The sequence below is a fragment of the Taudactylus pleione genome, unplaced genomic scaffold (genome assembly GCF_031769625.1).
Source record: "Taudactylus pleione unplaced genomic scaffold, aTauple2 ptg000329l, whole genome shotgun sequence".
Taxonomy (NCBI): domain Eukaryota; kingdom Metazoa; phylum Chordata; class Amphibia; order Anura; family Myobatrachidae; genus Taudactylus; species Taudactylus pleione.
Window position 1 is genome coordinate 4,301,006 of NW_028284730.1, and position 13,115 is coordinate 4,314,120.

The 13,115-nt window shown below is 43.6% G+C and overlaps 1 protein-coding gene across 1 annotated transcript in view; it reads left to right on the top strand.

The window, feature by feature from the left end:
* NPC1L1 (NPC1 like intracellular cholesterol transporter 1) overlaps nucleotides 1-13,115 on the top strand; it is a 40,212-nt gene that overhangs the window by 23,624 nt on the left and 3,473 nt on the right. The window contains exons 12-19 of the mRNA XM_088443444.1: nucleotides 861-1,051; nucleotides 5,669-5,784; nucleotides 6,480-6,606; nucleotides 8,005-8,060; nucleotides 8,747-8,897; nucleotides 9,147-9,378; nucleotides 9,868-9,981; nucleotides 10,077-10,239. Of these exons, the coding sequence (XP_088299570.1) occupies nucleotides 861-1,051; nucleotides 5,669-5,784; nucleotides 6,480-6,606; nucleotides 8,005-8,060; nucleotides 8,747-8,897; nucleotides 9,147-9,378; nucleotides 9,868-9,981; nucleotides 10,077-10,239 (1,150 nt within the window). The remainder of the gene's footprint in view (nucleotides 1-860; nucleotides 1,052-5,668; nucleotides 5,785-6,479; nucleotides 6,607-8,004; nucleotides 8,061-8,746; nucleotides 8,898-9,146; nucleotides 9,379-9,867; nucleotides 9,982-10,076; nucleotides 10,240-13,115) is intronic.

Below are 13,115 nucleotides of genomic sequence, written 5' to 3' on the forward strand. Positions count from 1 at the left end.
TTATTGATTGTTTTGTGTAGCTAGTTGTGTAGAGCTCCCATCATTCAGAAATCAAAAACCACAACACCCAATATGAGACCATAACCCCCAGCCTCCCCTATATATCTTTTAAGTTCCTATATAAATTGAAACAACTGTAGGAATCTATTCCCACTTGTTAGTGATAAAATTATGGGAAAATTAATTATCTTGAGTTAAAGACCAGGGTCGTAGCTAGGGTAGTGCGGCCGGTGCCATCGCACAGGGCACCACAAGTCAGGGGGCGCTGTTTGGGCCTGTCAAATTTCTGTTTATTATCATTCTTGCTTGTAGCTTCCTCTTATTTCATCCCCAGCATCTCCTGGCCTCCCCTATCTCTTCCCTGGCCCTTCCCCATTAAACCATGGCCCTTTCTTGGGTGCATTATGTCCCTTTTGAAAAATGAGAGGGGCGCCAATGCTCTTTCTGGCACAGGGCACCAAAAAGTCTAGTTATGGCTCTGGTAAAGACAGAGCAGGAACAGGCTGGAACTCAGTTCCTGAACCTCTCATTAACTATAACGTAATGTCCTGGGCCAAAATGTATTTTCCATAAGATAAGTTTTATATTAAAGTCCCATTGCGTGCCTTCTAAATACTATATAATATATGTATATATAATCTATACATACTTGTTTTTCATAGCTCCACCTCCAGTAGCTCCACTTACAGTTCCTGAACCTATTTATTCCCGAAAAATTGTCCTGGTTAAAGGTGTTTGGTGTAAGAATCCCTATAAATTTATATATGGAGAATACTTTGGGTCAATCACTGTGTGTACAGCACAGGTGTTATACGTGCCTTCATATATAGGGAGATAGTTACTCTGTTATCTCTCCACAGGACTCATATGTGCTGAAGTATTTAAACCATCTCAACGAGTATTTTGAAGTTGGTGTCCCCACGTACTTTGTCACCACTTCCGGATATAACTTTTCCACCCTAGCTGGTATAAACGGAATCTGCTCCAGCGCTGGCTGCGACGGTAATTCCATGACGCAGAAGATACGGTATGCCACAGAGTATCCTGATCGGTAAGTGATTCCCCAGTGGCCCAAGACAATTGGACTCCATGTATTTCCCCTGTGTTGCTCTAGAAGTGTGTATATAACATACATGGGGGGAGATGTATGAAGCCCTGAATCGGTATCAGCTCACGTTATGTACGCTGATACCGCTTCTCCCCGATGTATGATCGGGGGTCTGGGCGGTAAATGACAGGGGCGCTATGCGCCCCTGTCATTATGGGCACTGCTATCTACAAGATAGCAGCGCCGACGGCAGTGCCATGTACGAACGGTCATAACGCATGACCGTTCGGCCGGCTGTAGCTGTCGTTATTGTTATCGACAGCTACAGCCTGGCCCTAGCCTATCCCCACAGCAGGGACAGCGCTGTACCTGCTGCGGCGGCTGCCGGCTCCAGGGCTCCACGCGGGGATCTCGCGATACTTGCGAGATCCCCCGCATGCTCAGTGGGGACAGAGACACAGCGCATCAGCACTAGGCTGATGTTAAGTGCCGCTATAATACATCTACCCCATGGATTGAGATTGGATAATATAGAAAAGGAAGTGTCATTGAACAGCTGTTACAATGAAAAACAGCCAGTAGGGGGCACCCTAACCATATACTGCAATTGTGTTTATTGACAAATGTAGGTTTTCAGGTAATCCAGTTTCGTTCAAAATGACTTATTTCTACAATAGATTCTTACTGTGGGGCCTATGTATCAAAGCTTGATGAGAGATAAAATTATGAGAGAAAAAGTATTCTCCAATCAGCTACTAACTGTCATTTTTCAAACACAGCCTATAAAATGTAAGTTAGAGGCTGATTGGCTGGTGGTTTATATCTCACAATTTTATTTCTCATCAAGCTTTGATACATAGGCCATTGTGTGTGTAGTGCTTTTTATTTTTTTGTATAGCACCACAAACATTCCACAGCACTGCAATTGTGTAGATAATAGTACATAAATGTCTAGGCCCAACATGAAATATTGAGAACTGGTAAAGGCAAACTGCAGCTCGTTCACGTAGTGTAAATGCAAACGTAGCAACAAACTAAGCATAATACAAAATACATCTTAAACAAGGTACAGAAAAACACGAAGCAGCATAGTACAGAACATGCAAGAGGCATAATACGAGAACGCATGGGTGTATGATGTGCTGGCAGAGAAGAATACAGAAGAGGGCCCTGCTCACAAGAGCTTACAATCTAATACATAGATGCATGGGCAACTGTTGTCATCAACCAATCAAAATGTTAGCTGGGTTGTTCAATCAAGCGGATTTGCTTCATGAATGACAGTCTCATTGGTCATTCAGAAGCGTGGGTCTGTTCTGTGGATTCACCATGCTTGGATTAAAGGGGGTTCCTGCTTTTTGAACTCTAAGAAAAGAGAGCCCTATGTTGCCTGCACCCATAAAGGGGCGTCAGAGTGACACAATCACGATTATTGGTTATCATCAGTGATGGTGGAACTTGAGAACCTTTGTTGTAGAAACCCCCTTACATATAATTCTGTTGCTGATAGGTCTGCCTTATCTTTCTTATTCCTTTTTCTTTCTTCATTCCATGACTTATCTAATATTCACACCCTGACTTACCAGTGACCTCCACAGACAGCCCAGCACCTCTCTTCACACATACTCCACATGCTACCTGATTATGTACAATACATAAATAGTTTTTGAACCTTATGTCGGACCACCTAGTCTGTGCTATTGTATATTATACTCACTTTTTGGAATCACCATGCAATTACCATGCCATGGTGAGATTGGTGTAGCAACATATTATTCACATTGTCGTTTTGCTGTAACTCCAATAGTTGCATTTGCATTGGAAGGGTAATTTCACAATTGCAGTTTAGAGCATTTATTGAGTTCTAACTAACTCAGAAAAGTTGTTTCTGTATTGTATGTGGCTAGAAATTATGGTTAAATTCTAAATCAGGGGAGAACAGCCAGTCAGAGACTAAGGGCCATATTTGACTAGCCGCGTAAAGTCGGAATCCGCAAAAAAGTATCGCAGATGACATAATATCTTCAGGCGGAAACTTTTCGTCGTATTTAATTGCAAATATTTTTCGCATATGCGATAATGCAATACAAAGTAATAGGCGAAAAAGTTCGCCTATGAATAGGTGTCGGAAAAAAGTGCAAAATCGCTATTTTGGGGTGCAAAGGTGGGGAAACCACTCTGCACCCCTGGGACAGCTCACCAAAGGATAACTGCGTAAAAAAACTCTAAAAATAATGAAGAACACCCAAATAAATTACTTAGAAAAAGGGGGCGAAAAAGTACAAAATGGGGGTACAAACTTAAAAACTAGCGAAATAGACTTTTGGGGGGTCTGCAAGTAGGGGTGAGGTGTTTTTTTGATTGCAGGTGTTTGCTTCAGGTGAGTTTTTCATTATTTTTTTATACTTCACTTTAGCGACATTAAAATATGCTAGCACCCATTTTCACCCCAAATTTGACAGGACTACTTTTTTTCCACATAAAAATACACCAAAATGCTATTCTTCAACACTTGAGCTAAGACGCTAATTAGAAGCAATTGACAGCACTTAAGTACCCCAAATAGCTTCAGTAGGGCTATTCGGGGACTTCTATATTGGTCCCCAATGTTAGTGCATCTTTTGGGGGGTGTCAGGCTGGTTTCCCATTTTTGACAGCACTTTCCGCCTGTTCAAGTTTTGCCGGGTTGCGTTTTTGCGTGTTTTGGAATTGAATACGGCGAATAGCGGGGGCACGCAAGAAAAGTTTTCGCGACCAAAACACGCGATGTAGGCTAAAAGTCCGGCAGGGGGAAAAGTATCGCGGGTGCGAAACTAATTGCCTAAACACCTGCGGCTCCATTTCACAGTTGGCGGTAGGACCTTCTTTTTACTTATGTGACATGTTTTTACCATTGTTTTATGATTCCAAGTTCTGGAGAAATTAGCCTTATTTGTTAAGGCCTTTTTATGATCATTTCTGGCACATTATTTCTGCCTACTGTTATACAATGTTTAATGTACCCATATCCACCAGATTATCTGTTGGGTGATCAGTGCATAATTATCTGTGCACATATTTACATGTTTAATAAAAAATATCTTTTTATGGTTTATTAGGCTAGCGCCAATTATTTGTGACACTCTTTTTTTCTGCCATTATTGTTACCCTTGTGAGGTCTAATTAGGGAGACTCACAGTCACATTTAGGCTTGCTCTGACCCTAGAAGCGCCCACACAAGCACACTGTAAAATCTTTTACCATTGCAAAACTAATTGAATACGGCACTAAAAGTCATACATTTCCGTAGAAACTGCAAAGGGGTTATGTCTTTAAATTCACATGTTCTTCAAACCTCCCCACATGCTATCAGATCTCCCTACATGCCCCCCAGATTTCACATATTCCCCTTACAGCCCATCAGACCATCCCACATTTTACCCGCAGGCCTCAACATATGACAATAAGAGCTCCTACATGCCCCTTAAATGCCGTTAGTATCTCCTAACATGCATTACAACCACCCATAATGCCATTAAATCTCAACATTCCATCAAACCACTCAAAATGCCAGACATTCATAAATGCCCTTCACATGCTATCAGACATCCCCACCTTCCATCAGACCTCTCCACATGCCCCACAGATTTCCCACATGCCACTTACTGTCACAAAGAGCAATTCATATGCACTTTACATGCCCATTGGAAATCCCAACATGCTATCAGCCCTCTCACCACATGCTGGCAAATTTCCCCACATACCCATCAGATTTTCCACACTTCTTAGAAAAAAGTGTGAAAACTAGAGGCAGAGTAATCATGCCTCCCCACTTGCCCCTTACATGCTCATATTATTTCCTTATATACCATCAGACCTCCCAACTTGCCATCAGACATTTCCAAATGAACATCACATGCCATCAAACCTACCCACATTGCCCTTCAGACCTAATTCACATGCCTATCATATCCCCACAACATACCTTTCACTGCTCCCCTATTTATCTTTACAGCTAGAGACCACAGACTCTACAGCACAGGGGAAGGAGGAAAACCAGAGTGCAATGCTTCTTCCTCAGAGTATGCCAAAATATGAACAGCTGGCGGGGGACCAATCTGCCCCTGCCAGCACATGGAGCACTTGTAGCTGGGAGCAACATTTACAGTCCACCACTGCTCTAAATTCATCTTTTGTTCCTCAGCCACCCCCAGTTTACTTTACAGAGTCCCCATCCCTTATAAACACACAGTTGTATTGTTTATCCAATTAAAATAAAATATTTTACTCTATTAGTTAAAAATAATGATGTATTATTCTTACTGGTAGATTAACCCAGCTCCCACGCTCTCAGTCTATCTCTAGAAGTACAGATATAGATAAAGTAAGGAAATAAAATTACAGGTTAGAGTTTAAGCGGCAAATTACCGCTTTTCCACATTACCCAGGAATCCCCATCTACAGACTACAGCACACCCTAATTTGGCCCAATTCTGCAGACTGCATGATAGGAGGTAGGCTTGCTATTCAGTGACCTTTCCACAAATCTGGGCCTGATTGCAGTTGTTGGCGTTATACTGTTACCAATATTATCGTGTCTTGACGCTCACACCAATGTCTTGTATCATTGTCTCTGCCCAGATCTTATTTGTCTATACCAGCATCCTCCTGGGTGGATGACTTTATAGACTGGCTGAACCCCGGATCAGACTGCTGCAGAGTGCTATTTAATGGGACATTCTGCTCCTCCACCAGCAGTAAGTACTAGGACATTGTAGAGCGATACACCAAATTCCATAGAGACATTAATAAACTGACATAATATAATAATAACAATAAAAGTTTGCATGATGTAGTTTTTGTGAAACAGTATTGAACAGGCAGCATTACGATACAGGTGTTGGGATTGAATGTAACAAGACATAGTGAATGGCATTGTAAGGTCACAGATTTATTGATTAATTAAATACTGAATGATGGGTGGCCAAGAATCCATTGCAATTCCAAGCTCTAGCAATGAACACTACTAAACAAATTGGAGACGGATGTCTGCCCAACTTCCCTTAATTGATGTAAGCCTGACATCTAGGAAGGTGCCAATTTAAGGCATTGACAACTCGCACCACGAGAGGAGAAGTGTTCAGCAACTACCTTTTGCACACACCTGCCCACTGATGTATTCCTGGTACATCTTCCCCTATTATTTGCAAGGGGGGGATGGACACATTTGCAACTTATGTAGAGTTGTTCAAATCTCACATTTGCTGCCAGCTCTGCACACTGTAGGTAGCAAAATGATATTTTCTTTTCCTTTGGATGTATTTCATGTTTGTGCTTAGATGCAAGACACAAATTGCATCCATCTCTGACCGATGTCCAGTACACTTTACGTGTAGTGTGTTAGTGTTGTCACTACAAACTGCTTATGTTTAGCCTTTTTCTTGAACAATAGCGGCTCCTGGATGCATAAGAAAGTGTATGAGAACTTCGTCTGGACCACTGAGACCAAACATAACAGAATTCCAACGTTTTTTACCACTTTTTCTGGCAGACTATCCAAATCTGAAATGTTCCAAAGGGTGAGTGACACTTGAATATTAATAGTATAGGTTGATTCTCCCGTATCCAAATATTCCGAAATACGGAATATTCTGTAATGCAGAATTTTTTGAGCGTGATCGAGATAGTGACACCATTGCTTTCTGTTCATTCAATGTACACAAACTTTGTTTAATGCACAAAATTATTAAAAATATTGTATAAAAATATTGTATAAAATTACCTTCAAGCTATGTATATAAGGTGTATATGAAACATAAATGCATTCTGTGTTTAGACTTCAGTCCCATCCCCAAGATATCTCATTATGGTATGCATTTTGGATATGGGCGACTTGACCTGTACTTACATACGGTAACAGTACAAGGAAGCCGTAGGTAGAACATGCAATATGAAATGGCTAAATCGCAAATCCAGCCACTAATACCCCCTTTTACACCAGAGCTAAAACCTGGGTTATTGCAGGGTTAATCCGGATATCTTATTGGTGTAAAAGGGGACAGGGTTCGATTTCCGGGTCGAGTGACCCGGAAATCCAACCCAGGTTACTTGCAGGGTTAAACACGGGAATAACCAGTGTAACCCTGCAGTATAAACGGCGCGATCCGGGTCACGAGGATTGGCCGGCTTCAGTGGCGCTTGGGGATGATGTCATCTCCAAGCGTCCACATCAACGCCGGAAAAGCCGGGTCCCTACAGAGCCGGCTACGGTGTGGATGGCGCCAACTCGGGAATATCCAGGGTCGGCGGCGGGGAAATTCTAGGTCATATCCAGATTGGAACCCTATTCCAACCTCTTGATCAGGCCCCGAATTTAGGTATAAAAGTTGTATAAGTGATCAGTCTGAGTGACAGGATGACAAGGGGATTTCATTTCTGGAATTGCACATGTTCAGGAAATACACTGTACAGTAATATCACCCGCTTGTGTAACCCTTGTACAAAGCATATCTCCAGTCCAAACATGGCACATTCATCCTAAAACGTTGTGCTCTACTACTGCTTTTCCAGCTTATTCCTCAGCTGTATTAGATTAGGAAAATTGAGGCAATATCTTCTAATGAAAATTATATATATTTATTTTTATAGAAATAAGTGGGAATACTAGAGGCAGAGTAGTTTGCCTTAGGTTAAATCTGTAAAATTGGGAAGATAGCCTGATAGCAGAAAGGACATGACAGAGTTGCCAAAATGAGCCCAATTCAGTTGTATTAATTTACACGGCAATGCTATAATCATTATTACATGACATATACAGTATGAAACTATTCAGCATATGTGTTCTGTTGTTATGGGAATCTCAGCCTTTTCCTCTGCACCAGGATTCCTGAACACCTCCAGGTCTCCCCCTCACCACCAGTGTGCCCCAGTGAGGGGACTACATGCACCTAATATGTTCTCTTTCTGCCTTTCTGCAGGGGTCTCGGTGCTTATGATACTGCTGTTAAACTCAACGATGAGGGAACGATTCTCGGTGAGTAGCGTCTTCCACATTCTGGACCTCATTCAGAGTCGGTCGTTGCGGCCGTTCGGTCGTAAGGTAAAAGGGGCCGGATATGCAAATGAAGCGCTCGCAAGTTGTGTCGTTAAGATGGGATCATTAGCTGGACGAGCAAGGGGAGGATGCGGCCGTAAGTCTAAAAATACGCCCCCTTCGTTCGCAATACACGTCATCTCCGGGCATATAAGGATTAATCGAGACCATCGGAGCTGGTCGTAGAGCTTAAGGTTGACCATACCCTCTCTTAAGCACTACGATCATGTCAGTGTAAAAACCTCCCATGTCACATGTGCCATGACACTACTTAGTTAATTATGCACTCCCATAAAATGCTGTTTGCATAGTCAGGCACGCCTGCGTTCGGATCTCCACTCCCCCGTTCACAAGCACCTTCCCCTGTTACCACCCACAAACGCCTCATCCTGTCACTCAAACTAACGACCTGGCTGTGTTCAAGGAGAGAGCAATTTCTGAACTTAATAGCTAGTTTGCGCACGCGCATTGCGAATTTTACGCATGCGCAGTTTAGCGAACATCGGTGGCGTATGACCGAGCGGCCGCAACGACCGCCTCTGAATGAGGTCCTGTGTGTATGAAGCGACTTTTCACGTCACTGGTGCTCAGTTCATACATGTGTTTGTCTTGGACTTTTCCCACAGCCTCGCGTTTCATGGCATATCACACTCCGTTAAAGAACTCACAAGAGTACACAGGTGCCCTGAAATACACCCGAGAGCTGGCAGCGAACATGACAGAGTCACTAAGACAGGTCAATGGCACACACCCTGATTTCATGGTCTTCCCATACACGTGAGTTACTTATATTATCATATTAATACAGTTCTGTCACAATGCAGTCTTGTACCCTCTCTGTATACTTTTTACTGTTGCGTATGATATCTTTAATTCTGGGTGCCCCTCACTTACAGTGATCTTCTTTCCATATTGTTTATATGGTCCCACTGTGGTTTTCAGTATGTGTATTAACCCTGTGCATGTGTGTTCTTGTAAGTGAAGTTCCCTATTGGTTTTAATCCCACACTACACCTCCTTACACAGGATCACATATGTATTCTACGAGCAGTATCTGACCATCGTGCAAGAGGGGCTATTCACGCTGGCCCTCTGCCTGCTGCCAACCTTCATTGTGTGCTGCATCCTGCTGGGCATGGACCTGCGCTCTGGCTTCATTAACTTGTTGACCATCTTCATGATCATCGTAGACACTGTTGGCGTCATGCATCTATGGGGAATTGATTACAATGCCATCTCGCTCATCAATCTGGTGACGGTCAGTGGCCATGCTTCGGCGCATCTTCTAGAGCCTATAGCCTATAGAGAGCAGATGCAGCCATTTTGTGGGTGGGACAAATAGGCAGCCTATCAATAAATGGGGAAATAGTGACACCTCTGAGGTACGAGGCACTCTGCATTCTCCTGCATATTGGCTCAGTCCACAAAATGGCTGCCTACACTGTGTATAGGTGATGGTATTTACAAGTCTGTGTTTGTTTTATTTCTCTTCCTTGTCTCCATTTCCATCAAATTCATCTGTTCCATCAGTCTTCAGTTGTCAATCACTTCATGGATTTTCTTTACTCTGCTACAAATATTCCTCACTTTATTTCCCTCATACGCTTGCTCCTCACCCCTTCCCCAGTGCCTCTTCCCTCTTCTCTATAGGACATCCCCGCTCTGTGCGTTCTCTGTTATGTCTCTCTTATCTATGGCTTATGGCCTCTTTCCCTCTAACTTAGCTCCTTTGTTTTATTCGCCTCAGGCCATTGGAATCTCAGTGGAATTTGTCTCCCATCTTACTCGTTCCTTTGCCATGAGCAACAAACGTAATAAAGTGGATCGAGCCAAAGATGCCACCATCAACATGGGCAGTGCGGTAAGTGAAAGTATTGAGACAATACCACTTTTATGCATTGGTTAATACGATGTCTACCCGGGTCCCTAAGTCCTTCTTCCTCTCTTGATAAACAGGTGTTTGCTGGAGTAGCAATGACCAATCTCCCGGGGATCATCATCCTGGTGTTTGCCAAAGCCCAGCTAATTCAGATCTTCTTCTTCCGTCTAAATCTGACGATAACTCTGCTGGGACTTGTGCACGGCCTAGTTTTTCTGCCCGTCGCGCTCAGCTACTTTGGTAAGTTAATACAATACTGACTGTGTAGTTAGCTTTTGGGCAGATAGGCTTTGATAAAAGGACAACACATGATGGGTGCTTCAATAACATGGCTGTATAGTAAGCACTCAGCTCAGCATAGAGAACGGCGTACCTACAGTAGCAACTGTCCCAAACTGAACAGTACATATTAGCTGATAATGATTAATAAGCATAATAAGACCTCGGGGGAACCGGGTGGTGACTGGCTGTGACTTGGTGCTTGTCAGGTTGAATTCTGTATGCACAAATAAGATGAATTACAGAATGTCGACATGGTTTAAATGTCGACATGCAGCATGTAATTATTTCTCATGTGGGCACTGCTGGAAAGTGGATATGATGGAATGTTGAGAAGCCATAGAGGCAGCAGTGATGTCTCCAGCGTTGTCTTCCGGGTCCCAGCGGACACGTGTGGATCAGCTCCACTGCAGACCTCTGATGGCGCGGCGGTTCCGATCAGTATTCTTCCCCTCATCCCTACCCATAACCCTAACGCTCCCGCAGCCTAACACTAACCCTTCCGTCCCACCGCCTATCCCTAATGTCGACATTCTAAGAATATCAGGAATTCGGATGTCGACATTGTGAACATGCCTACATTTTGAGGATGTCGGTATGTTGAGTGTTGACATTTCAACTGTTAGAGAGCAGTGTGCTCTGACACTGTATCCTGTGCACATCCGGGCTCTAGGACCCGGAGTCACCGGGAGATCTGACCTCTGACCCGGTGATGTCATGGCGCACAGGCAGTCTAGTATGTGCCACTTTGTGTAGTGTCACAGTACTTTGCGGTCACTACCACTGTGTACTGCTGTTACCAATAAACTAACCAGTATCCCGGTTAAGGACATCTGTGTGGCCTAACATCCACTTTGTCATCCACTGTCACCCTATTGGGGTCACCTCAAGGTTCCACCAATAGGTCATATTAATATCAACAATATCATAACTGTCGACATTGTTGTGTCAACATTATAATTGTCAACATTGTAAATGTCGACCTTATGATTGCATCTTCTTGCTAAAGATATAAATATGGAAATGTAATATAGCAGAATTGTTTGTAAAAAAAGAAATCTTCTATTCCCGAAGTAGATGAACCACACACACAATACATTGGTATAAACCACTTATCTGTGTATACATTGTACATTACCCTGCTCTGCCCACAAGGAAACATTTCCGTCTCTAAGGCTCAGCAAGGGCAACACTCTGCTCACTGTGCGCTTCATTGATTTTATAGTTTAGTTTTTGTACATTAGAAATGTATTCCTTGAAAAAACTTAACTATGGGCTTAATTTGGGCTTAATGATTTCCATTTATTTATTGTAAACCAGGGACGTACAATCGGGGTAGGCAGGAGAGGCAGAGCTTCCCGTCATACTCCTGAGATTTGATATAACAATTATTAGAATAATACAAAGAAGATATTTATAACTTATAAACATCTTCTTTGTTTATTGTAATCATTTTTATAGATAACACTCACCAGCTCTGTGGAGTTCCCTGGAACTGAAGGGAGACAAGAAATGAGGAAGCAACAGCTCAGCCTCGCTTCTGTATAGTCAGACACTGCTTGCAAAGCTGGGGGCAGGGCCACACCACGGGTAGTAGGATGCACAGAAACAGAGCTAATAGAAGCTTGCCTCTGAGTATGAGAGGTGTGCCTTCCGCACTGATGGACACCTTGGATGTGTCATGTGAGGAAGTGCACTGCAGTTTAGAGATCGGAGCTCAGTCAGCAGCAGCAAGATAAGACACAGTGATGCAGGTAGGAGAATCAATTGACACTGAAGCTTAGTGTAGTGAGGAGAGAGTTACAGTGAGTAGGGGGTGAGACAGGCTCCCAGCCCTCAGACCCAACTCCATGGGTACCTCCTCAGCCATTGACCTCACCGCACATCACTGTTGTAAACATGTGGTATACGTATATATATATATATATATATATATATATAGTGGTAAGACAGTATATGACTATGGCAAGGAGGGTGTGATAAGACAGTAGAGAGAAAGTGGTCTAGAGGGCAGTAACAGATTTGGGCCTATATATGTGTAAATTAATATTTTGTCCATTAGTAAAGATAGAAATAAAGAATGGTAGAAATAAAACATAGCTATCATTGTAGCAGCGGGTGCAGCTGCGCAAATGCCCGGAGCTGCGGGGGCGGCCTTCTTTATGAAATCCCTAAGTATATATACACGAGTATATATGCTTTTTTCAGCCTTGGGCGGCACATAGGGCCAAACTTGTATGATGCTGAGCTGCCCCCGGAGACTACTGCCTGCACTGTCGGCTCATCCTCTGTGACAGGAGCCGAGAACTGCAGGAGAATGTCACAATGCAGCACCCAGCTCCTGTCACTGAGGCGGAGCTGGTGTTTTGGTGTCACGTCCTCTGAGGGTAATACCCAGTGCGTCCCGCACCCCCGTAGTGATGCCACGGCCGAACTGCCTGGATTTAGGCAGGACAGTCCTGATTTGAGGGCTGTCTGTCACAAGCAGGTCAGCTTGGTCCCACATGAGACAGCTGGGCGGTATGACTCGCACACTGCTGTTCTGCATAGCAGAGCAGCTGTGATCAGGTGCCGTGCGTACCTGCCATGTGTGCAGCATTCACAGAGGGCCTGATTCAGAGATGGATGGAATTGCAGAGTCGCACATAAGCAGCACATAAGTGTACTCTCCAGCACGCCGGTCTGTCAGATGATCCCAGAACAGTCACATGACCGCCAGGACCCAGAAGATGCCACTGGAGCAGCTGCAGATGTCAGGAGCAGGTAAGTCTCCGCCGGGCCACCAGGCTAGATAGGCTGACATTCTATCATGTCAACATTTCATCATTGTTAACATG